Source organism: Triplophysa rosa, linkage group LG16 (assembly GCF_024868665.1).
Source record: "Triplophysa rosa linkage group LG16, Trosa_1v2, whole genome shotgun sequence".
NCBI classification, from domain to species: Eukaryota; Metazoa; Chordata; class Actinopteri; order Cypriniformes; family Nemacheilidae; genus Triplophysa; species Triplophysa rosa.
Genome location: NC_079905.1, coordinates 18,139,510 through 18,162,882, shown reverse-complemented (window position 1 = coordinate 18,162,882; position 23,373 = coordinate 18,139,510). Strand labels below are relative to the sequence as shown.

Here is a 23,373-nt window from a genome sequence, read left to right as displayed (position 1 = left end):
TGCATTTATTATTTTAATATACAGTTACCTTAATGTAAGTAATCTTGTGTAAGTGCAGTATAAAAACTGAGGTTTGTTTTAATATTGCATATGCATGTTTGTTCAGTCAGTTGCCTTACTGAAGTTTATTCTATTTGTCTTATACAGCAGCAGACTGAGGAGGATGTTCATCAGCATGAAAGACCCCAGTGAGCACACAACAGTTTCAGCAACAATTAACTTATACTTCATGTATACAAAATGGCATTGCTTTCTATACATTTATATTAACAATGAGCTTTATTAATAAAATTGTGTTTCAATTAGCATGTACTGGTGTTTTGCTTTGGTACCGAAATTGGTACCGAGAACCGTGGAATTTTACTGGTATTGGTACCGACTACTGAAATTTTGGTACCGTGACAACACTAATGTTCTCACATGTCCAGCAGTCAATGTCCAGCAGTCAAATATATCTGTCAGAGACTAAATTGCTCAGCATAAATAATGCCTTGCACGATTTCCGAAGAAGAAAAGCTGAATGATTGGACACGCCATCTTCCTTTTTATACCCGTTCGCCAAGTTCATTGGCGTTTTGAAATTACGATCAGAGATGATAGGTTCTTAAGTTCAAACCCCATTCTGTCTTGACACAACATCAAGAGACCAACAGAAAGGGAACTTTGTAGTTTCACACATTTCTACATGCCAACCTACAGAATATAGTGTATCAACAAAAACATTGCAGCTGTTTTTTTCTTTTCATTAATTGTATTCATTAAATCTTCATCACACATAATCAGAAAGTAAGGAAATTTTGATAAAGATAAAAGTCTTTAGTTATAATGATAATAGTTCTATGACTCAGAGCCCTTACTGGTCTGTAGCATGTTAGCGAGGTCTGTCTGTTTCATCTTTCTCAGGACATGCAGTGTGATCTTCAAAACGCCATCTCTGACTCTTTTCTGACCGTCATCCTTCTCTTTGCTCTCAGAGTGTGCTGGGTCATCTGGCCTCAATAAGTTCTTGAAACTCTTTAACTCTTTCTTAATCAGAAAGATGATTTTGTTCTCAAGTTCCTAAAGTCAGAATTAAGTTCCAGTGATAAAACAAACAATGTAGTTTCATTTAGGTTTATCTGTGCTTTGGTGAATCAATACATGGCGTAGTGAATATATGAAGAGTTTGGTTCCAAAATGAGATAACTCTGTTACATTTAATTTTCCAAAATCATGTTTTTTATTATGTTCTGTTTTTATTGTGTTTTATTGTGACAGTTGGCTGTATTTTTTTAGTTGTTATGGCTCAAATCAAAACAAACCAACTGCAGTTTGATTGATATTAATTGGAATGGACAATAAAAATATTTTTGTTTATTTAAATTTCACTTTTGAACCAAACTCTTCATATATTGGTTGATGATCAATATATGCCTAAAAACTCTATAAACAAATTGATGCAAACATACTGCTATCAACAATATTATTGAATTTTCTCTCTCTGTTGAGAGAACGGAATTCCAAATTCTGTCCCCCTTTGACCCACAGTTTCCTCATCTTGGGACCCGAGACAGAAAGTCTTTTTAGGTAGGATTCCTTTACAGACCACTGTCTAAAGGGGGTCGCACACCAGATGAGAAGTGTCACATCTAGGACAGCTCACAGGTATTTAGGTGGTATTTGAACATTATTTAAAGGTGGAATGGCTGATTTGGTAAGGTATTATCTTTAGCCTGCTAGCACTGAAATCATGATCCCATCCTCCATTTATATATGCCCATTTTAGAATCTTTTAGACTGTAAATCTTATTATATTGTATTGTCATTGTGTTGAATGTCTGTACTAGAAGCTTCCAACACCAAAGAAAATTCCTTGTGTGTGCAAGCACACTTGGCAATAAAGCTCTTCTGATTCTGATTCCATACGAATTGTTCGGACCAAATGCAATGATTGTGCAAAAGTTTTTTGGTCCTAACCCTTTCACAGACGATATATAAAAAGACTATTTTACTTATTGATTGCTATCAGGATGTAAATAGATTTCCAACCAGCATGACAAAAATGTTTCTGGACAGGATCATCTATTCTGCCTTTAAAGAACAGGCTCTAAATCACATTGATAAATCCATTATTGTTTTCCTCTATCTGTTAATAATGTTTTTATGAGTAACATATTAGGGCTTTTTCTCCAGACTTTTGATAACACCTAGAATAACTAAATCCACCAAAGGGGGTAGAGCTTTCTCATACGTAGCGCCTAAACTCTGGAATAGCCTTCCCGATACTATTCGAGGGTCAGACACACTCTCCCAATTTAAATCTAGATTAAAGACACATCTCTTCAGCCAAGCATTCACTTAATGCATAATATACTAAATAAACCACCGGGAGACTGCATTTATTAGATATTATTTACTAGATTGATCTTGCTTGGTCTATAAACATGCACTGTGCTGTGTTTGACCTTTTTTGTGTTTTTCTTATTTTCTCCTGTAAAGCGGCTTTGGAACAATGCACATTGTGAAAAGCGCTATATAAATAAAATTGAATTGAATTAAATTTTCTGTATTCAATTCTGTTTTACCGTTATTCCCAAACATATAAACATGCATAGTGTCATGTGAGTTGTGTCCCAAATGACTTACTGTATGCACTTAAACTATGCACTATGCACTCAACCATCTAGTGTATGAATTTAAGAAGGGTAGTATCATCCCAAATGGAATACTTAACGGTTTTATACTAACCGTAAGTTTCCCAGACGAGGGCAAATAACGCCAGTCGCACAAAACAATGTGTGTCAATAAAATCAATTTGTGCAGTGTACATTTAATGCAATTTCCATTTTTTTTGCCCAGCATGATTTCAGTCACCATCAGATTTAAGTGTAATCACTCTGCAGAAGAACTTTGCTCGAGCAGCATCTGATAGCCCCGCCTCCCCTCTGCTACATAAGCAAAACTGCGACTGTTTAGTGCGTGAACTGTCCAGAGTTCCACTCTTCATATTTTCAGTAGAATGAGTGCATCATCCGATCACTGAAAGTGCACTTCTTTTTTTGAGAATTTTCAATGCGATCGCACTACTCACACTATTTATACAAAAATGGCATAGAATAGTCCATAAGTGTGCGATTTGGGACGCACCTATGGAGTACACCCAAAGAAATCCCATTGGCTGCTGCTTCTATGAGACCCAGCATGCTTGAAATTGGTTGACTGGTATGCCCTGGCCCTGCATGATATCAGCCATAGAAGTGAGGAACAACAGAACATGTGCAGTTGATGAACATGCCTGCATCATGGTAGAATCTCAAATTATCCTTGAAAAAGTGGTTCTGATGGTTTTACCTAAGGAACTCAGGTTTGATTGTGAAATGATAAGTGGGGTCTGGCTGCCCTAACAACATGTGGTGTCCCTGACTTTTAATCTAATACCTAACCACACGCAAACAAGACAAACAATCTGTTTTGACACACATACACCAGGCAACTGGTTTCTTGAAGACAATAAGGCTGATGTTTATTGCTGGCGCTCGACCTTGCTGTCAGCTGACCCTTTTTAAGCCTACAAACTATGAAGGTATTTTTGGTGCAAAACAACTGAGCGCCTGTGAGGGTGGAACTTGTAGTTGTAGAGGTCGGCCATGTGTATCAGTAAATTTGAAGTCAAAATTTGAAGTTGCAAACTTGTAGATTTTTTTCCTCTCCCGCAAACACAACACAACAGTTACGCCTTCTTGAATCCTTCAGTGCAAGTGCACATATCCAGTTCTACAAATCACAAACTAAGATACTCGTGCACTCACATCTTTTGCTATGATTGCTTCAGTAAATATGGTGCAAAACACATTCACACACCTGCAGCAAAAGCAAGCGTTCACAGACGAGTTTATGTGAATTCATGCAGTGAGAGTTGAATGCTTGTCAAATATTTTCTCACAAATTAAAGGTTTTATTCTTGGACATCTTTCTAACACAAACGCAAGAACATAACTACAACTGCTTGAATATGCTGCTGCCAGTCTCTGACACAAGTTCGCACACTCTCATTTTGCACCACATATCTGTGTGATGTATGGAGCAAAAGTGATTTGTGAAAGGCGCGCAGATAGCTCTAGGGACGGGGGGACACGTCCCCTCAGATCCCGATCTGCCCCCCTCACTTTCCTTACGAAAGGCTACAAACATCGGTAAAACTGAAGATTAATCAGTTAATCGCTATGTACGTTAGCCTACGTAGGACAGGAACGCCGCTCCTTCATTATTTTGCATCAATGCTTTAGAATTGAGTCGTCCACCGACGTTTACGTTCTCTGTGTGCTGCGGCCCTCACTAAATCCTTGGTGTTTCAAGTCTTACGAAACCTTTACCCTAACCCACACCCTAACCCTAACCTTACTCTAACCATCTAAACTACCTATGATTGTTAAAATCGCAAAAAAAAACACTGTTGCGTGATGACGTCAGACTCGAAACACCAAGGATTTAGTGATCCCGCCCCTGGGGTTCTATGAGGAGCTGTTAGCTGCCTCAATTGTACCTGTAGTAGCGGTAACCATAGTGATCAAATGCCATCATCGATGACTGAGCTGGTGATTTTTATGGACTGAAACAAATGGACTTCATAACTGCCACACAAAAGGCAATGAAGAAACAATCCCCTCGCTTTTTCACAAACTAAACAATGTAAGTATCCTATGCCTGTTGACTTTCCCCAGATGTGACAGTTTTGTTATTTATTTGTATAGCTAGTCTTTTGCACTTAGCAAACACAGCAAAACGTGGAGAGCATGACTATGCAATTAGGTGAGTGGACAGTGGCAAATAGCGAATTTACAAAAAGAATGGTTGCATAAATCAAACAATTTATCGTCAGGAAATAATGATTTATCTGGACTTGCAAGACTTAATTAAGGTCATGGCATAACATTGTCATCTAACCAAATGTGCTGTATAAGTTGACTAAGGTAAATTTACTGATTTATGTTTAAATGTTTAAATAAAACATATTTTGCAGAAGGCATTAAGTTTTGGTGGGTGATTGGCTTACTAGACAAATAACAGTTTGATCATGCATTGCTAGTGTTGATCAGATACGCCTTTGTTCATTGTTGTTTATTCATGATTTCAAATAAGAATCCTCCAATGGCTTTTTATTACAAACCATTAGCCCAACTTACGCAAAGTAACTACTTGAACACTAGTTAAAGCCCAAATTACACAAAATAACTAACCGAGTTGAAATCATTTGCTTACAGCTTGGTCCACCCAGTTAAAAAAATCCCACCTGCGCCCCGATTTGTGCACTTGCAGAGGCCAAACCAGCTAGTTTTGACGAACAGCAGGTGGCGCCCTAACGCACAAGTGATGGAAAAGTCCGCGAGAATCACCCCGAGCTGCCTTTTTTTCTGAAATCACTAATCGTCATAGAATACATTGGTTTAGTTTAAATAAGTATGCTGGTCAGCTACATTGACAATCCCTTATGAAAATGAAACATGGTTTTACTACAGTGAGAAAAAAACATGGTTAGTGTAGTAAAACAATGGCTACAACAATATATAACCATAACTATGGTTCCCTTTCTGTCGGTCTCTCGACGTTGTGTCGAACCGACAGATGGGGTTCGTCCCTGAGAACCAATCGTTTCCGACTGCTTAGAAAAGGCCAATGAAAATTGGCAAATGAAATTTGCATGCCGGACTCTGCCCCAGACATCCGGGTATAAAAGGGAGACGGCGTGCATCATTCATTCACCTTTTGTTCTTCGGAGCCTTCGGTTATGAAGATCTTCTCTTGCTGCTTAGCAAAGACTCTCTACATTGCCGGTTCTACGACGTGGTGCAGCGGACTGTCCCTTCCTGCAGCGACTTCCCCTGGGCGTCTCGGCGGTTCCAGAGGTGTTCGAGCTGCGCATTCACAAAAAGAGTTAAATTCTCCAGCGTGGCATGTCCCGCTGTTCTCTTGGGTGCGGTGTCCTCATCGAGGATGGGGACAAACACGATGTCTGTGTCAGGTGTTTGGGGGTCCAACACGCTGAGGCAGCCTTCGTGGACTCATCTTGCCCGCACTGCGGGCAGATGGTCATAGAGACGTTGCGGTCACTGGTGGCTGTTTTCTCCGGAAAATTAGCCACCACCTCGCATGCTTCCCGGGCTGTGACTAGGATGGCTAAGGCCATTCCGTCCGCCAACGCGAGCGGCGAGGGTGATATGGGGATTTCTTATTTCGCTTATCCGTCAGCCAAGTGCTCGCGGACCGCTCGCACCCCGTCTCGCTCGCCTCATTGTTTCTTAGCTGGCGGTGCCACACCGTCAGCGTCCTCCTTCACGCAGTCGGACACGATGCGTGATGAGGATGAGATGTCCATCGCAGCATCGGAGGGCGAATTGCTGGCATCCGATCCCGACGACTCTCTGCAGCTCCCCCCTAGGGGGGGACGAGCTCAGGAGGAGGCGGATGTCGAGATGTCGGCCATGCTTTCCCGGGCCGCCGTGTGCATTGGGTTAGAGTGTACTCCGGTGCCTCTCCCCCAGCGCTCACGGTTGGATACGTGGTTCTTGGGCTCTGAGCGCGACTCCAAGCCGCGCCCAACCCCGGTTCCATTTTTCCCGGAAGTGCATGAGGAACTGGCGAAGACGTGGAACGCCCCCTTTTCGGCGCGTACACGTCAAACCGGTTCCGTCGCTCTCTCTTCCCTCGATGGTGGGGCGGCTAGGGGTTACGTCGACGTGCCCCAGGTGGAACGTGCAGTCGCGGTGCACCTGTGCCCGCAGGCGGCGTCCACCTGGAGAGGTCGACCGAAACTCCCGTCCAAGGCGTGTAGGACTTCGGCATCGCTGGTGTCGAAGGCCTACACTGCCGCGGGCCAAGCTGCCTCCTCTCTCCACGCCATGGCCATCCTGCAGGTCCATCAGGCCAAGGCGTTGAAAGAGATCCACGAGGGTAAGACCGACCCGGGGTTAATGCAGGAACTCCGCACCGCCACCGACCTCGCTCTAAGGGCGACCAAGGTGACCGCGCGGGCCCTGGGTCGGGCGATGTCCACCATGGTGGTCCAGGAGAGGCATCTCTGGCTCAACCTTGCGCAGATGAGCGACGCCGAGAAAGTCCGCTTTCTCGACGCGCCCATTGCGCAGGGTGGGCTGTTTGGTGACACTGTCGAGGACTTCGCTCAGCAGTTCTCGACGGTGAAGAAGCAGACGGAGGCGATTAGCCATATTCTTCCCCGCCGAGACTCGGCCGCCCGTAGGCCTTCGAGTTCCCGTGCGGCCTCTGCTTCCCAGCAGCCCCGGCCCCCTTCGAAGCCAGCTCCGGTTCCAGCGCTCCCTACCCAGGCGGCACCCCGGAAGAGGGTGTCAAAGGGGAGACCACCACCCCGTCAACAACCTTCTAGGAAGAAGCGTTCCTGACAGGAAGACCCCAGGGAGGTTAATACCATCAAGCCCGTATCCAGCCATGACATCGTTGGACGGTCGATCTGGGATGCTTCCTGCCCCGCGCCCACGGGGGCCTAGCGCCCACTTTTTCACAAAAAGAGTTTCCTATCTCCCTGGGTGTTCTTCACAGCCGCTCTCACCCTCTGTCAGACGGTGTTCGGCCACTCGACGTTGCGTCTTGGCGAGGCGCAACATCGAATGTATTTTGCAGCCCTCAGCACTCTCAAATCGACGGTGCGGGGACCTGCATCGCCAGGCAGGCAAACCAGCAGAGCCAGTCTTCTTCCCGGGGGCTCCCCGGCGAGAGACCCGCACTGCCAGCCATCGAACCACCCCCCGGGGGGTCGATGAAGCAGATCGTTCCCTTAGTCCCCCTGTCACGGTCCCTGGGAGCTTGGCTCGAGCTTCCCACACCATCACGGTGGCTGAGAAGGACGATCCGTCTCGGCTACGCGATCCAGTTCGCCAGAAACCCGCCCAAGTTTCGGGGCATCCTCGTCACCTCGGTCAGAGGCCGGGATGCTCCCGTACTACGGAGCGAGGTCGCCACCCTTCTGGCGAAGGGTGCGATCGAGTCCGTCCCCTTAGCCGAGATGTCCAAGGGGTTTTACAGCCCTTACTTCATCGTCCCCAAAAAAGGCGGGGGGGTGCGCCCCATCCTAGATCTGCGTACCCTGAACAGACACCTGCACAAGCTGCCGTTCAGGATGCTCACGCAGAAGCGCATCCTGGCATCCGTCAGATGTCAGGATTGGTTCATGGCAATCGACCTGAAGGACGCTTACTTTCATGTCTCGATTCTCCCTCGTCATCGCCCGTTCCTACGGTTCGCTTTCGAGGGTCGGGCATATCAGTACAGAGTCCTCCCCTTCGGTCTGTCTCTGTCTCCACGAGTCTTTACGAAGATCGTGGAGGCCGCCCTCTCTCCCCTCAGGGGGAGAGGTGTGCGGGTACTCAACTATCTCGACGACTGGCTTATCTTGGCTCACTCGCGAGATCTGTTGTGTGCACACAGGGACCTGGTGCTCCGGCACCTAGATCGATTGGGACTACAGGTCAACCGAGAGAAGAGCATGCTCTCCCCTGTGCAGAGCATCCTCTATCTTGGTATGGAACTCAACTCTGTCACCATGACAGCGCGACTGTCCGCAGTACGCGCCCAGTCGGTGTTGAACTGCCTGGATCATTTCACGCAGTCGGCGGTTCCCCTGAAACTATTTCAGAGGCTCCTGGGACACATGGCATCCTCGGCGGCGGTGATACCCCTCGGGTTGATGCACATGAGGCCGCTTCAACACTGGCTCCTGAGTCGAGTTCCTTGGGGAGCGTGGCACACCGGCAGCAGGCAGATGGTGATTACGCCTCGCTGCCGACGCACCCTAACCCCGTGGTCTTCCATGGCCTTCCTTCGGGCAGGGGTACCCCTAGGGCAGGTTACGAGGCATGTCGTGGTGACAACAGACGCCTCCCTGCAGGGTTGGGGTGCAGTGTGCAACGGGCACGCAGTGTCGGGGCTTTGGACGGGCCCCCGCCTGCGCTGGCATATCAATTGCCTAGAGTTGTGGGCTGTGCTACTTGCACTGAAGAGGCTGCAGCCTCTCGTGCAGGGCAAGCACGTGCTGGTCCGGTCGGACAGCACTACTGCAGTAGCGTATATCAATCGTCAGGGTGGCGTTCGCTCACTGCAGTTAACACGACTTGCCCGACGCCTCCTCCGGTGGAGTCAGCAGGTGACCCGCTCCCTGCGTGCCACGTATATCCCAGGCGACCTGAACCAGACAGCCGACGCGCTCTCTCGTCAGTCTACGCCTCGCGGAGAGTGGCGACTCCACCCCCGCGCAGTCCAGCTCATTTGGGTGCAGTTCGGGCAGGCCCAGGTGGACCTGTTTGCCTCCCTCGAAACCACCCATTGCCCGCTTTGGTACTCTCTGACCGAGGGACCCCTCGGCACGGATGCCCTAGCGCACAGCTGGCCGCGGGACAAGCGGAAGTACGCCTTCCCCCCAGTGAGCCTCATTGCACAGACCCTGTGCAAGGTCAGGGAAGAGGAGCATCAAGTGTTACTCGTTGCGCCACACTGGCCCAACCGGACTTGGTTCTCGGAGCTAATGCTCTTGACGACAGCTCCCCCCTGGCCGATTCCCCTGACGAAGGACCTGCTTTCCCAGGGGAAGGGCACGTTATGGCATCCCAGGCCAGACCTCTGGAACCTCCATGTCTGGCCCCTGGACGGGACGAGGAGATCCTGAGTGGTCTGCCCCCGGCGGTGGTAGCTACCATTTCTCAGGCTAGGGCACCTGCCACTAGGCGACTGTACGCCTACAAGTGGCGCCTCTTCTCGACCTGGTGTGCTTCTCGAGGAGAAGACCCACGGAGTTGTGCGATCGGGTCCGTGCTGTCCTTCCTACAAGAGAGACTCGAGACTAACCTCTCCCCCTCCACACTGAAAGTGTATGTAGCCGCCATTGCTGCTCATCACAACTCAGTTGCTGGAAAGTCTCTAGGGCAGCACGACCTGGTCATTAGATTCCTAAGGGGTGCGAGGAGGCGTAACCCGCCTCGTCCGCACTCCATACCCTCTTGGGACCTGGATGTAGCCCTGTCAGGTCTCACCAGGCCCCCCTTCGAGCCCCTAGGGGATGCCTCTCTTCCTCATCTTACGATGAAGACGGTTCTCCTTTTGGCGCTCGCCTCCATCAAGAGGGTAGGGGATCTACAGGCTTTCTCTGTGTCCCCTGACTGCCTAGAATTCGGACCCAGGGATTCTCACGTTATCCTGAGACCTCGGCCCGGCTACGTGCCCAAGGTTCCCACCGCTCCCTTTCGGGACCAGGTGGTGAACTTACAGGCGCTCCCCACTGGGGAGGAAGACCCAACCCCGTCCGTGTTGTGTCCAGTACGCGCGCTGCGCCTCTACTTAGACCGCACACAGAGTTTCAGGAGCTCGGATCAGCTCTTTGTCTGTTTCGGAGGTCAGCAACAGGGGAGAGCTGTCTCCAAGCAGAGGTTGGCCCACTGGATTGTGGACGCTGTCAAGGCAGTTTACCAATCCCTAAATCGCCCGTGCCCCCTAGGAGTGAGGGCCCACTCCACCCGGGGTGTTGCCTCCTCTTGGGCCTTGGCACGGGGGGCCTCTCTCGCAGACATTTGCAGAGCTGCGGGTTGGGCTACACCCAACACCTTCGCGAGGTTTTACAACCTCCGCGTAGAGCCGGTGTCAGCCCGCGTCCTGCATGGTCACATGTAGGACCGGCAACTGGTAGGGTGTACGCCTGTTCGGTTTTTTCCCCCTCTCTCGAGTGGGTCAGTATACCGATTCAGCCTCCATTCTTTCCCCACTGGGCGAAGAACAGGCACTCCATCCATCACTAAGCAAGCACCCCCTGGGGCGGGCTGGGCAGAGCAGCCCTGCCCCTTAGGCCGGGTTCACCTGAGTTATTCGCTGCATAGCTCTAACCGGACCTAGTGCTACCAGACGTTGCAACTCCCCAGTAGGGCGGTTCCGTCTGATGTATCCTCATGCTGGTTCCCACCTTGGTAACCCATGACCTCCCCGGGTGGACCTCCACCTCGCGGTTTTCTCTTCAGCCGCACTTCTTCCCATGAGTTCTTCCCCATCGGTGAGACCATGTTGGTATCTCCACTATTCTCCTCCCTGCGGTAGGAAGTGGTCTCTGTAGCGCATTCCCCACTTGAGGAAGTAGCGCTTACCCAGTGCCTTATGGTTCCGGGCGGCTTCTCGCTGTTAGAGAAACAAGGCCGCCGCCTGTGAGGCCGAAGGTAGGGGCCTTCCCACCTTTTTGAAAGCTCTGGGACACCCTACCTACCCACTGGTAGGTTACAATTCGCGGTAGCGTCGGCTGACACGCCCAGGCCTGTCACCGTCGCTTCGTTGAGGTTGTGACAGGGCACAGTGTTATGGCGTTTTCCATTGGAACCCCATCTGTCGGTTCGACACAACGTCGAGAGACCGACAGAAAGGGAACGTCTCGGTTACGTTTGTCCTCTTGCCACAACACGTGCTGTCCTCTGCAGCAGTCGTGAGAGGTCTCAGGCTCCTCAGAACTAAGGTGAATGAATGATGCACGCCGTCTCCCTTTTATACCCGGATGTCCGGGGCGGAGTCCGGCATGCAAATTTCATTTGCCAATTTTCATTGGCCTTTTCTAAGCAGTCGGAAACGATTGGTTCTCAGGGACGAACCCCATCTGTCGGTTCGACACAACGTCTCGTTCCCTCCATCAGGGAACCGAGGTTACAAACGTAACCGAGACGTTTTGAAAACTGATTTAATACTGATTGAATCATTTATATTTAATAGTTTATATTTTCATTTAATATTTTTACTTACTAGATGACCAAGGTATGACAGACAGCCGTCATACCACGCCATATTGATGCAATGCGTATAGGAGAATTTATGTGCACAGAGAAGAATGCCCTGTAGGGCATGTATGGTTTGGTCCTCTGGTTGTTTGACGAGAAAGTGATGAAATGTAGTTGGATTAAATGCGTTAAGAATTGGAACGCGCAGAACTGACGAGTAACAGGATAAGTTTATTAATTGTTTACTTTCGATATTAAATAGAAAAACGACCGATCGAACGATACGGATCATTCCTCTTGAAACAAGTACCGTTGCTCTCGCAGGTAACAGTGCTTATTGCTCATCTAAATAAAACAAATATAAAACAAACGTGAAATGGTTTTACACACCTGCGAAGACACACCCTGATCTGTCATTTTTCTATAAAGTTAAGCAGTAGAAAATACAAGGAATAGTTTAATATGACGGTGTCATTTAATATGAGACGATTGAATAGCAAACTTATCAGAGCAGGCACTAGCTACCTTTTGTGAAATAAGAATGGCCAGAGCCGGCACCACGAGGAGGCACGAGGGGGCATGGCCCGGCCACTTCACTCACTGTGCCCCCTCACTTTTTAAAATGAAAAAAAGGCAATATCATTAAAAAAAACATTTGGAGAATGAATTTGGTTTATATTTATTAAAGAAACAACAAGAGCAGAGGGTAAAAAATAATGTATTTATTCGTTAACAGGTTTTAAAGACATTGTCTTGTGCTGTACTTTCATGTGTTGTTAAAAACACAAGCTAAAGGACTGTTGCGTCCAGCGGCAACGTTTCTGTATGCATTGCTTAACAAGAAACGGGCATTATTATGCAGATGGTGACAAGTGGAGATACAGGCTGTCTATCAGCAGAGGTGGGTAGTAACGCGCTACATTTACTTCGTTACATTTACTTGAGTAACATTTTCGAAAATATGTACTTTTTAAGTAAAATTAAAAGTGTAAAAGTACTCTTACCTGAGTAAATTTCTAATAGAAAATCTGTACTTTTACTTCGTTACATAACTTACATTGCATGACGTTCCTTCGTTCCTTCATTTTAAAATATGCTTTTTAAAACACGTTGTTTATTTCAAGGTTGTCGTCTCTTTTTACGGGCATTCCCGAGTGATCGATTCTTTTGAAAGCATTAATTGAACAATGGGCAAAACCATTTGAATAGGCTAATGAATCAGTTCAAATGATTTGTTCAGTTCGCAGCACGATCTGAATCATCTGAAGCAGGATTACTCACTCCTCGTAGCGCGAAACTTAAGAACACGCAGAACACAAAGAGCGTTGGATGAAGTGGATATGAATCTATATCTATACAATCAAAACTGCAAATGTTTCATATTGTTTGCCAGCAATGATAAATGCCCGCCATATGCGCGCACCTGCGCGACCTGTTCGTCAGACACAGCAACATGCGCGTTACCTGTCAGACACAGAGACGTGGGCTTGCAGAAATATACATTTGTAGAACAGAAGGAAGAAAACTTGTTGATGGGCGTGTGGTTCACTGTTTACTGTTTGTTTACAAGTAAGAGCGTTTCACAACACACACGTGACACAACACGAGAAAACATGAGCTTTGTTCAAAAATGTGTATTTCATTTAAGAGAGCACTGCAGATGTTCTAGATCATCTTAGGAAATGCTCTGAGTTTAGTTCATGCTTTAGTTTGACAAGGTCTTTATTCTAAATAAGTTGTGTAAACTACATTGACATCAGGACTAGATGAAATTTACAGAAATGCTGGTCTCTTCTGTGTTTGTCTATTCTTTAGTCTCTCTAGTATATTGCAAAGATATCTGTTTATGATAATTAAACATATTGATTAAAATGTAATATTAAAATATTGGCGTTAATATTAATTTTATGTAGTAGGCCTATATAATCAGATACAAAGTAACTAAGTAACTAGCTACTTGAGTAGTTTTTTCATTGCATACTTTTTTACTTTTACTCAAGTAAATTTTAAAATAGTGACTTTTACTTTTACTTGAGTAACAATTTCTCTAGTTACTTGTACTTTTACTTGAGTAAAGATTTTGGCTACTCTACCCACCTATCAGAAAGCAAGAGCTCGCTCTTTAGTGTTGTTATATTGATGCGATCGTTTTGTTAGACATAAAGCTACTGGGGAACAGTCCCCTGTATACTTTTTCTGTCACTTTTTCTTTAAAGCCTGCTTTTGACATTTTTCTATATATTTTTTCTATATATGCGTCTAAATTAATAATCTTCATTTATTAACTTCCGCTGAATTTATGTAGGCTATAATCGGTTCCAGTTCTTTTTGTCAAAACGTCATACAACATTTGCTCTCCTCCAAGTTGATATTAAAAAAATTAGCCTTTCAGTTTCAGTGTCTTTCCTACAGTGTCATCTCTTTTCGTTCAGTTCAATTTATTAGCTTTGAAAAACTATGCGAAATATGAAATGCTGTCCTCGAAATGGACATTTAGAATTGTTAAACTTCAAAACGGCAGCACGCACTGGATGAAATGCTTTGTATCTACAACTCGCAGGTATTGCGCACCCATAGGCAGGATTTAACTAGATTTTTTATTGTGTTATAGTTAAAAATGTCTGGCTCTCAATGAAAAAGGCAGTGCACGGCTGACGTGTTCGGACATGGATTTCTTCGCGCACTCGTTTTGTGCGAATGTGCCGCTTTTACAAATATGATTTGGTTAGCCTACCACGTTGCATATAGATCAGGTTTTCCGCGATTATCTCTGATAAAAAAGTAAATTGTTTAAACTTAAACTTGAGAAGAAAACTGGGGCATGGCGGAGTGCCGCTTCTTAACAGCAGAAGAGCCGCACACTGAAACAGAACAGAGCGAGACCTCAGCCTATGCGCCGTGTCTCAAACTCGAATTGTCCAACCTGTCAGATTTTCCTACCGCAGGGCAAAATTTAGGCTATAATCTAAACCACATCGACAAAATAAACAGGTAGGATGATTTTACAATGCAAAATACCCTGTCAGATAGTCCTACTAGTTTAAAATGAACACATTAAATAAATTTACATCGTAAATACCCTATCAAATTATCCTACCAGCATAAAAGAAACATGTATGATTAATTTACAGCGCAATACCCTATAGTTGTACTACCAGTACTAAATAAATATGTAGGCCTAGAATGATTTAACAACGAAAATACACAATCAGATTCCCGTAGCAGTATAAAATAAACAAGTATGATTTTATAGCGCAAGAAAATGACGTAACATTGATGTGCGCATGCCTGGTAAAATAATCTGACGGGTAGAATAAAATTTTGGGACACTATCCCCTTCTAAACCCCTAAACCATGGCCCCCCCACTAAACATAGCAGCCCCCTCACTTTGTGCACCCTGGCGCCGACTCTGAGAATGGCTATACCTAATTCAGAAACACTGATCTATTACGAATTCTTTTTTTATAAAAGAGCGAAACCATGTTTTGTAGCACTATTGGCAAAACCATGGTTTTACTACAGCAATTGGTTTAACTAGGGGCAGTTGTGGCCTAATGGTTAGAGAGTCGGACTCATGACTAGAAGGTTGCCGGTTCGATACCCAGCGCTGGCGGGTAATGACTTAGGTGCCCCTGAGCAAGGCACCTTACCCCTACTTGCTCCCTGGGCGCTGCAGTGATAGCTGCCCGCTGCTCCGTATGTATGTGTGTTCACTACTGTCTGGATGGGTTAAATGCACAGGTCACATTTCGGGTATGGGTCACCATATCTGACTAATAGGTCACTTTCACAAACTATGGTTTTTGAAAATCAGTTATTTTGTGGTAACCATGGTTTTACTACAGTAACCATATTTAGGATTGTTAATGTAGCCGACCAGCATATATTTAAACTAAACCAATGTATTCTATGACGATTAGTGATTTCAGAAAAATAGCAGCTCCGGGTGATTCTCGCGGACTTTTCCATTACTTGCGCGTTAGGGCGCCACCTGCTGGGCGTCAAAACTAGCTGGTTTGGCCTCTGCAAGTGCACAAATCACTTTTGCTCCATACATCACACAGATATGTGGTGCAAAATGAGAGTGTGCGAACTTGTGTCAGAGACTCGCAGCAGCAGATTCAAGCAGTTGTAGTTATGTTCTTGTGTTTGTGTAAGAAAGATGTCCAAGAATAACACCTTAAATTTGTGAGAAAATATTTGACAAGCATTCAACTCTCACTGCATGAATTCACATAAACTCGTATGTGAACGCTTGCTTTTGCTGCAGGTGTGTGAATGTGTTTTGCACCATAGTTACTGCAGCAATCATAGCAAAAGATGTGAGTGCACGAGTATCTTAGTTTGTGATTTGTAGAACTGGATTTGTGCACTTGCACTGAAGGATTCAAGAAGGCGTAACTGTTGTGTTGTCATTACAGAAGAGGAAAAAAATCTACAAGTTTGCAACTTCAAATTTACTGATACACATGTATGGCCGACCTCTACAACTACAAATTCCACTCTCACAGGCGCTCAGTTGTTTTGCACCAAAAATACCTTCATAATAAACAGTCATGATTCCAGCTTCAGACACCGGCGCACACATTCCCATAGTGTCAACTTGTGAACATTTTTTCTCATAAACGTGTTTTTACTTGTATGAAATTTACTTGGCTTTTCTGCAGGGGTATGAATGTTTATTTTGTCAGTATGTAACTGTGGAACCATGTATGCTCAGCTTTTCGGTAGCAAAATGGTTGAGCAAGCTGATGTGGTTGTGTTGGAGAAATCAAAGTCAAAGTAGTGCAATGTGTTAATACAGTAAAAAAAATTATGCAAATATACAAAAATATAAACATGTATGAATTATTAGTTTTCGGTTATATTAAGTGATAGACACAAAACTTAAGATACAACACAAAACACTTACGGTAAAAATGGAGTCCAGCTGCTTCTTTTTGGCGTAGCTTAACTCACACCTCATTAATTCATCTTCCTTATTTCTGTTGATCAGAACAGTAACATTTAGAGATTCACGACAAATAAAAAATACAGATATACTGTATTCGAGAAATAATGAGCTTCTTTAAACATGTTTTTTAAACATTAAAATTTGCCATTTTCACGCTGCAGTGTGGACTATAAAAATGGTCGTGTGACTTTTACATACGTCAGGCGAAAAAACAGTTTCTATTGCAGTTTTGTGAAATATTCCTTTTTCAAATTGCTTACTTTTTTTTTTTTGCGCAATTGACATGTTTCCACTGGGCTATTTTTCAATTAGCAGTTTTAATTTACGCAATTTAAAGGGCAATGGAAATGCATCTCTTATTGTTCTTGAGAGTATTTTAATGCAGTATTTTAACTGGAGTTTTCCATAAAGACAAGAAGCAAGGATTTAGTTTAAAATGTGTTTAATATAATGGCACACTTTGTAGAAATGCAGGTTGATGAAGCCATTTAATATAAAATATGAAACTCTTCTCACCTCACATCAGCAGAAGGGTCTGTCTCACTGAATGAAGGTAGTTTTGTCATTGACCAGACACTCTTCATGGATGCACAGCCAGGTTCAGGAGATTCTCCATGAAACACACTGAAAATACAAATAGGGGTGAGTGAAGCACAACCCAGCGCTGAGTTGATTGTAACATGGACCTTGTACATAGATAGACAGGGTCGAGTAAGTTGTACTTTGGGTTTTTTTCTGACTGCGTAGATCATGTTCTGTGAATTTGCAGATGGTTTTGATGTGTTTTGTTGAGATTTTTTATTTTAATCACTGTATTGTGATTACACATTACAACTAAGCTTTCAAGTGTACACTGATAATGAAATGAAAACAATGTAACTTGATTGAAATGCAAAATGCAATTACAATATTAGGTTCATAATTAGTCGTAATTCTGAATGACTCACTAAATCATTGCCTCATTCGTATTGTTTAAAACATGGATTCATTTAGGAACGAACACACTTAGTGTTGTTCAGAGAAACGCAACAGTTCTGTTTAGGTCATTCTCACGAAACCACTGAAACATAATGGCAGTAAAGATTTTAATTATGAAACATACAATTCTGTAACACAAAATAAACATAATTGTGTTCTCTACCTTGTACAAAGCTTAATTTTAACATAATGAGAACTGAAATTCTCATTACCGTAAAGCCTTTTTTGGAAGAAAAAAGTTCAAAACTTAAATTGTCAGTACACATTTTTTAAATGAATGCTTTCTAAACATGTCATACCTTGTTTTTAATGAATAAAATGAAAAGCCATCTTCAATGCAAGATTGATTGAGAATCGCTCTATTACATCTATTTAATTCATGAGAAAGCGCAAAAAAAGGGTCCTATTTTACAACATGACAATGCTATTTAATAAAAACTGTAAAACATCAATCACTCTTGCAATTGTGATAGGGGATAACTTTTGCTCGTTTCACAGCATTTTGCATCCTTGCACAATAGAAAGCCGACGGCACTTAAAATGGCTACTCCTAATGCTTTTGCAGACATGTTCAAATGAACGTTAATGCACATATCTAACATTACTTACAGTACTACGACATTAGTGTAGTATTTTGAAGCTTTAGCATTGCAATGCTACCGTAGCACCCGTAACTACACCGTGCGTGCACCCATTAGTTGTAACATGCACTTCTGTCACATGCAAACTTTGTATGATTTTATTTTTGTTCTGTAGCAGAGAGGAGTATGTATAATTATTGAACCAAATCCAAAAATGCTTGGGTTGTGCCCCGCTCTCCCCTATAGTAACATTGTTAAAAACTTTCATAGCTCTGTCATAATTGTGTTAATTTTTCATTGATTCTGAAAATGGTTTAAATATCAAGTAATGTCAACATTTAATAATAGACAGGACATCTCTTTTCACCACCTGTTTTAAACCATGAACTTTTCTCACCTCACGTCAGCAGAAGGGTCAGTCTCACTGAATGAAGGTGTTTTTTTCATTGACCAGTCAGTTTTCATAGATACACAGCTGGCTTCAGGAGATTTTCCAAAAAGCACACTAAAACACATCAACATATTGACACTGTTAAAAACTCTCCTCACTCTGTTATTAAAAACTCCTAATTTTTCATAATTTCTGAAAAGTGTGTAAATATCTAATGAAACATTAAATGTTATTTGAGAGAGGACATCTCTTCTTTTTTCAGAGGTCCACCATCTGTGTTGAAACTGTTCTCACCTCACATCACTAATGGGGTCTGTCTCACTGAATGAAGGTGGTTTTTTCATTGACCAGTCACTCTTCATGGACACACAGCTGGCTTCAGGAGATTTTCCAAAAAGCACACTAAAACATCAACATATTGACACTGTTAAACACTCCTCACTCTGGCACAAACTCCTAATTTTTCATAATTTCTGAAAAGTGTGTAAATATCTAATGAAACATTAAATGTTATTTGAGAGAGGACATCTCTTTTCAGAGGTCCACCATCTGTGTTGAAACTGTTCTCACCTCACATCACTAATGGGGTCTGTCTCACCGAATGAAGGTGGTTTTTTCATTGACCAGTCACTCTTTATGGACACACCGCTGGGTTCCGGAGATTCTCTCTGAGACGCACTACAACAAAACACCAAATTAAGGCTGATAAGGCTACAATCCGTAACTTTAAAAGTGGCAGATATATTTACGCTACGATTACGTCATTTATGTCGTGTGCACCCATGTGCTCGTGCGGATGCGTCAAGTATAAAACTTGCTTTACAGTTCTTGTTTTCTGAGCTTTCCTCCTCTTTACCCCAGTGTAAAAAGAACAGTCTCCCCAAGTCATGAAGAAGCATAAGAAAAGTTTTAAACATCTATTTTAAAGTACCCGAGACCACAAATTTCAGAACCAACCCTGAAAAAAGGTCAAATTGCTGAAATAGACTTCAGATTTGTACGTTTAAAAAAGGTAATTTTGCTTCACAAAAAATGATTTTACAATTTTTTAGCTGCTGGAATATTCGTTTTTTTTATGGGTATTTTTTACAATGCCGGTTTTCTGATCTAAGTGGATCCATGAAGACCTCTAGAAGACAACATCAGATTCATCCCAGCAGAGCAGCAGTGCCATTAGAGATGAAAATGAAAATTCTGTCATCATTTAATGACCCTCTTGTCATTTCAAACCTCAATGACTTTCTTTCTTTCGCAGAACACAAAAGAAGATATTTTGTAGAATGTTGTTAACCGGCACCCATTCACTTCATTGGTTTTCTGTCCATACAATACGAGTGAATAGGTGTCATCGGGCTGTTCGGTTACCAACTTTCTTCAACATATATTCTTTTGTGTTCTGTGGAAGAAAGAAAGTCACAAAGGTTTGAAATGACAAGAGGGGGAATGAATGATGACAGAAACAACCCAGAAACCATAAAGAAAATAACTGCATATGACTGCAATTTTATGTTCTCACCTCACATCAGAAGAAGAGTCTGTCTCACTAAATGAAAGTGGTTTCTTCATTGACCAGTCACTCTTCATGGACACACAGCTGGGTTCAGGCGATTCTCCATGAATCACGCTAAAACACAGCAACATATTCACACTGTTAAAGACTCTCATAGCTCTGTTACAAACACTCTTCTTTTTTGGTTAGTTTTTCAATTGGTTAAATACTGTGTTAAAGTAATTCATACTTTTGACTTTTGGGACTAATACAATATCAGAATATTATTACAAAAGCACATGAATTAGTCTGACTGACATCAAACCTTTAAAGTACGCGTGATCTACAATTCTTCTTACGTTTTTGCTGTCTTTGTTTCACTTTCTTCATAAACGCTCTTTCCTGTGGCCATGGTATCATTTAAAAGTTGAATTTAAACCTGCAAAGGAACTCTACACACATACAGGCTTTCAGATAAATCCGCTGATATGAGCCATGAGTTATAGTAGAAGTTTTACGTAGTACGTTTAAGCTTGTGAGTAAAATGTTTAACACATACCTGTAGTTGTTGTTGTCTTTTTTGCATATTACTGTAGTTAGACAAATAAAAAGCAAAACACGGTAGCCTACATTTTACAAAATGACTTTGAACTATACTTTTGTTTCTTGTTGTTTGTTTGGTTTACATTTCAGAAAATTAACAGGTTCCTCAAAACACAAACTGTTACACTTACGATATTATTGCACATTTTGAGAACTAGATAGTTTCACTTTTACCATTTGGCAGAGGAGGAGCCTGAGCGATGCCAAGCAACATTCCTAAATCACCTGTCATTACAGAAAGATCAAAACAACTGGTTGCAGGGTGTGTCATGCTTCTGCCTCTTGTTGTCGTGTCTTTCTTGGTCATATGGCAGAGCCTCGTGTTTTGTGTGGAGAGAAACATATTATTGACGGTCACGACATAATATGCGTTCTCTCCGGTCTCGTCTTTAGCCCTGCCCCTCTCGTCCTCTCCTTTAGCTTCCCTTCAGTGTTTCATTACCGACACCTGTCCCTTGTTAATTATCCTTTGTTAGTTCCCCTATATTATGCCCTTGTGTCTCCCTGTCCTGTGCTCGTTCGTTTAGTACCATTTGCTTGTTTGCTCCATGTCTTTGAAGACATTACGTCTTGTTCCTGTTCCTGATTCTCAATCGAAGTCTAGTCTAGTCTAGTCTAGTCTATGTTAGTTTATACCAAGTGTTGTCATAGTCCAGTCTTAGTTAGTTTACGTTCCTGTGTAGTCTGTGATTATTTATCCCTGATCCAGCCGGTGATCCAGCCGGCGACTCAGCCGGCGACCCAGCCCGATGCCCAGCCACCGGAGAGCGCTGCCCAGTCACCGACACCCTGTCCTGTCCCGCCGACTCCCAGTCCTGTCCAGCCGGTGACTCAGCCGGCACCCAGCCCTGCCTCCGGCACTCCGGCCGGCAGCCAAACCTTCCCCGGTCAAGTCCCCCCGGACCCCGCGCTCTCGAGCGCCCCCCCCGGACTATGACTCCCCCACCCAGCCCCAATCCCTTTGGACTTCCCCCTATGGACTCTTTTGTTCCCCCACCCCCCCTCCCATGTTTATTTTTATTGTGTCACCCCAACCCTTTATTTTCATTTCATGTTTTCCCTTGTTATTGTTCACTATGTTTTCTTGGATATTATCTGTTACCCAGTCGGTCTTGTCTCGTTAGTTCGCCCCTTGGTGAACGCCTGGGGGCGTTCATTAAAGGGGGGGGGCTTCTGTCATGGTTCTGCCTCTTTTGTTGCTCATCCCATTATCCCAGCTAAAAGCCACAGGATCTCATCTGTCAGACTCTACGACTGTCCTAAGAGAAGCCACATTGTAGGTATGTCCCTTTAAACGTCACACTGCCAGAATTGTATCATAGGAAAATCTCAGCGAACATGTCAAACTAGCAATCAAAGACTACCAGGGGTGGACTGGCCATCTGGCATATAGGGACTTTTTTATGTCAAATAGTGGGTCTTATTTGACAGGACAAAATGTGGTCGTTAGTATAAAAACAATTATAGTAAAATATGCCTGCAGGGTTCCTGCAGTATGTTTTACTGATTAATATGATCATCAGTCGTTGGTCTCCACACTGCTCAATACTTTAGTGGTAAGTTGCTTGAGGCCAAGCAGCTGCCATATTGTTGCAAGTCCATACAAAGTTTTGGTTGTACAGAATCATCCTCAAAATAAACATACGAGATATTTTTTTAAATGCAGGAATGTTTATTTCTATTGGTAATAGAATATAAGGTAGCACTTTATTTAAAAGTATTACCATGTAACATGTACTAACTATATTATTAACACTAAATTATGCATATTTACATGAAACAAACCCTAAACCAACCCCTAATCCTATATTATGTATATTATAAATAAAAATATATATATTTTTTGTTTACATTGCAAGTTTTTGAACATGTACAGTATAATAAAATTAAATTTATTTGCTAAGGGGCAATATTTGGTCCTGAAACTGGTATTTAATGCTGTCTATTTCTTTCAAGTATAGGACAAAAAACTGAATATGCAGTATATAGATGTTTAATTAACTTTTTTATATTTGGTCCTGGAATTTGTATTTATGGGCATTTATTTAAATTCATGTTATGTTTATTTTTTCTAAACATAATATATAAAAAAATAAAACACAGGCAAGCAGTCCAAAACACAAAACAAGAACAAAGGGCTAAAACAAACAGGTAAACACAAGGAACAAAACCATAACCGCTCAGATTTGCAGCTATAACACACACAAGATTTAGCAATGAATGACTGGATGGACAGGTTAAAACAGATAACACCGGTTAGGGTGATTAACACAATTGAGTCCGGGCAAAGGGTTATAGGAAATGTAATGTAGGTAGTCTACAGAGTCCAAGAGGGAGTTCCCTCTGCTGGAGCATGAGGGCGCTCTACCTGACTGGTGTAACATTGATATTATCTAATCACATTAAAACAATTACAAATCCTGTAAATGACCTGTTAGGACACATAATGCATTCTCTCGTCTCTACATTTAACAGATCTAAACTTTCTTCTGTCCTGATAGTTTTAGAGCAGATTTTTGTTTCATTTAACACTTGTTAAACATTGTGTAGTTCAATTGGCTAAACATTATCATCAGTGTGTGTTTTGTTTTGCATTACAATAAGAACACATTCTATAAACGCTCTCTCA

The 23,373-nt window shown here is 43.3% G+C and overlaps 2 protein-coding genes across 6 annotated transcripts in view; one reads left to right on the top strand and one right to left on the bottom strand.

Annotated features, from left to right (window-relative positions):
• Positions 1 to 21,075, bottom strand: part of LOC130567027 (NACHT, LRR and PYD domains-containing protein 12-like) — a 38,212-nt gene extending 17,137 nt beyond the window's left edge. The window contains exons 1-9 of one of the 2 annotated variants that reach the window (XM_057354900.1): positions 20,701 to 21,075; positions 20,501 to 20,593; positions 20,169 to 20,276; positions 19,223 to 19,330; positions 18,947 to 19,054; positions 18,659 to 18,766; positions 17,219 to 17,326; positions 16,661 to 16,733; positions 858 to 1,059 (exon numbers count right to left, since the gene is read on the bottom strand). In XM_057354900.1, the coding sequence (XP_057210883.1) occupies positions 858 to 1,059; positions 16,661 to 16,733; positions 17,219 to 17,326; positions 18,659 to 18,766; positions 18,947 to 19,054; positions 19,223 to 19,330; positions 20,169 to 20,276; positions 20,501 to 20,553 (868 nt within the window). In that variant the 5' untranslated portion in view covers positions 20,554 to 20,593; positions 20,701 to 21,075. The remainder of the gene's footprint in view (positions 1 to 857; positions 1,060 to 16,660; positions 16,734 to 17,218; positions 17,327 to 18,658; positions 18,767 to 18,946; positions 19,055 to 19,222; positions 19,331 to 20,168; positions 20,277 to 20,500; positions 20,594 to 20,700) is intronic. The other variant, XM_057354899.1, reaches the window with a different exon arrangement.
• col28a1a (collagen, type XXVIII, alpha 1a) overlaps positions 1 to 23,373 on the top strand; it is a 114,215-nt gene that overhangs the window by 14,643 nt on the left and 76,199 nt on the right. The window lies entirely within an intron of this gene.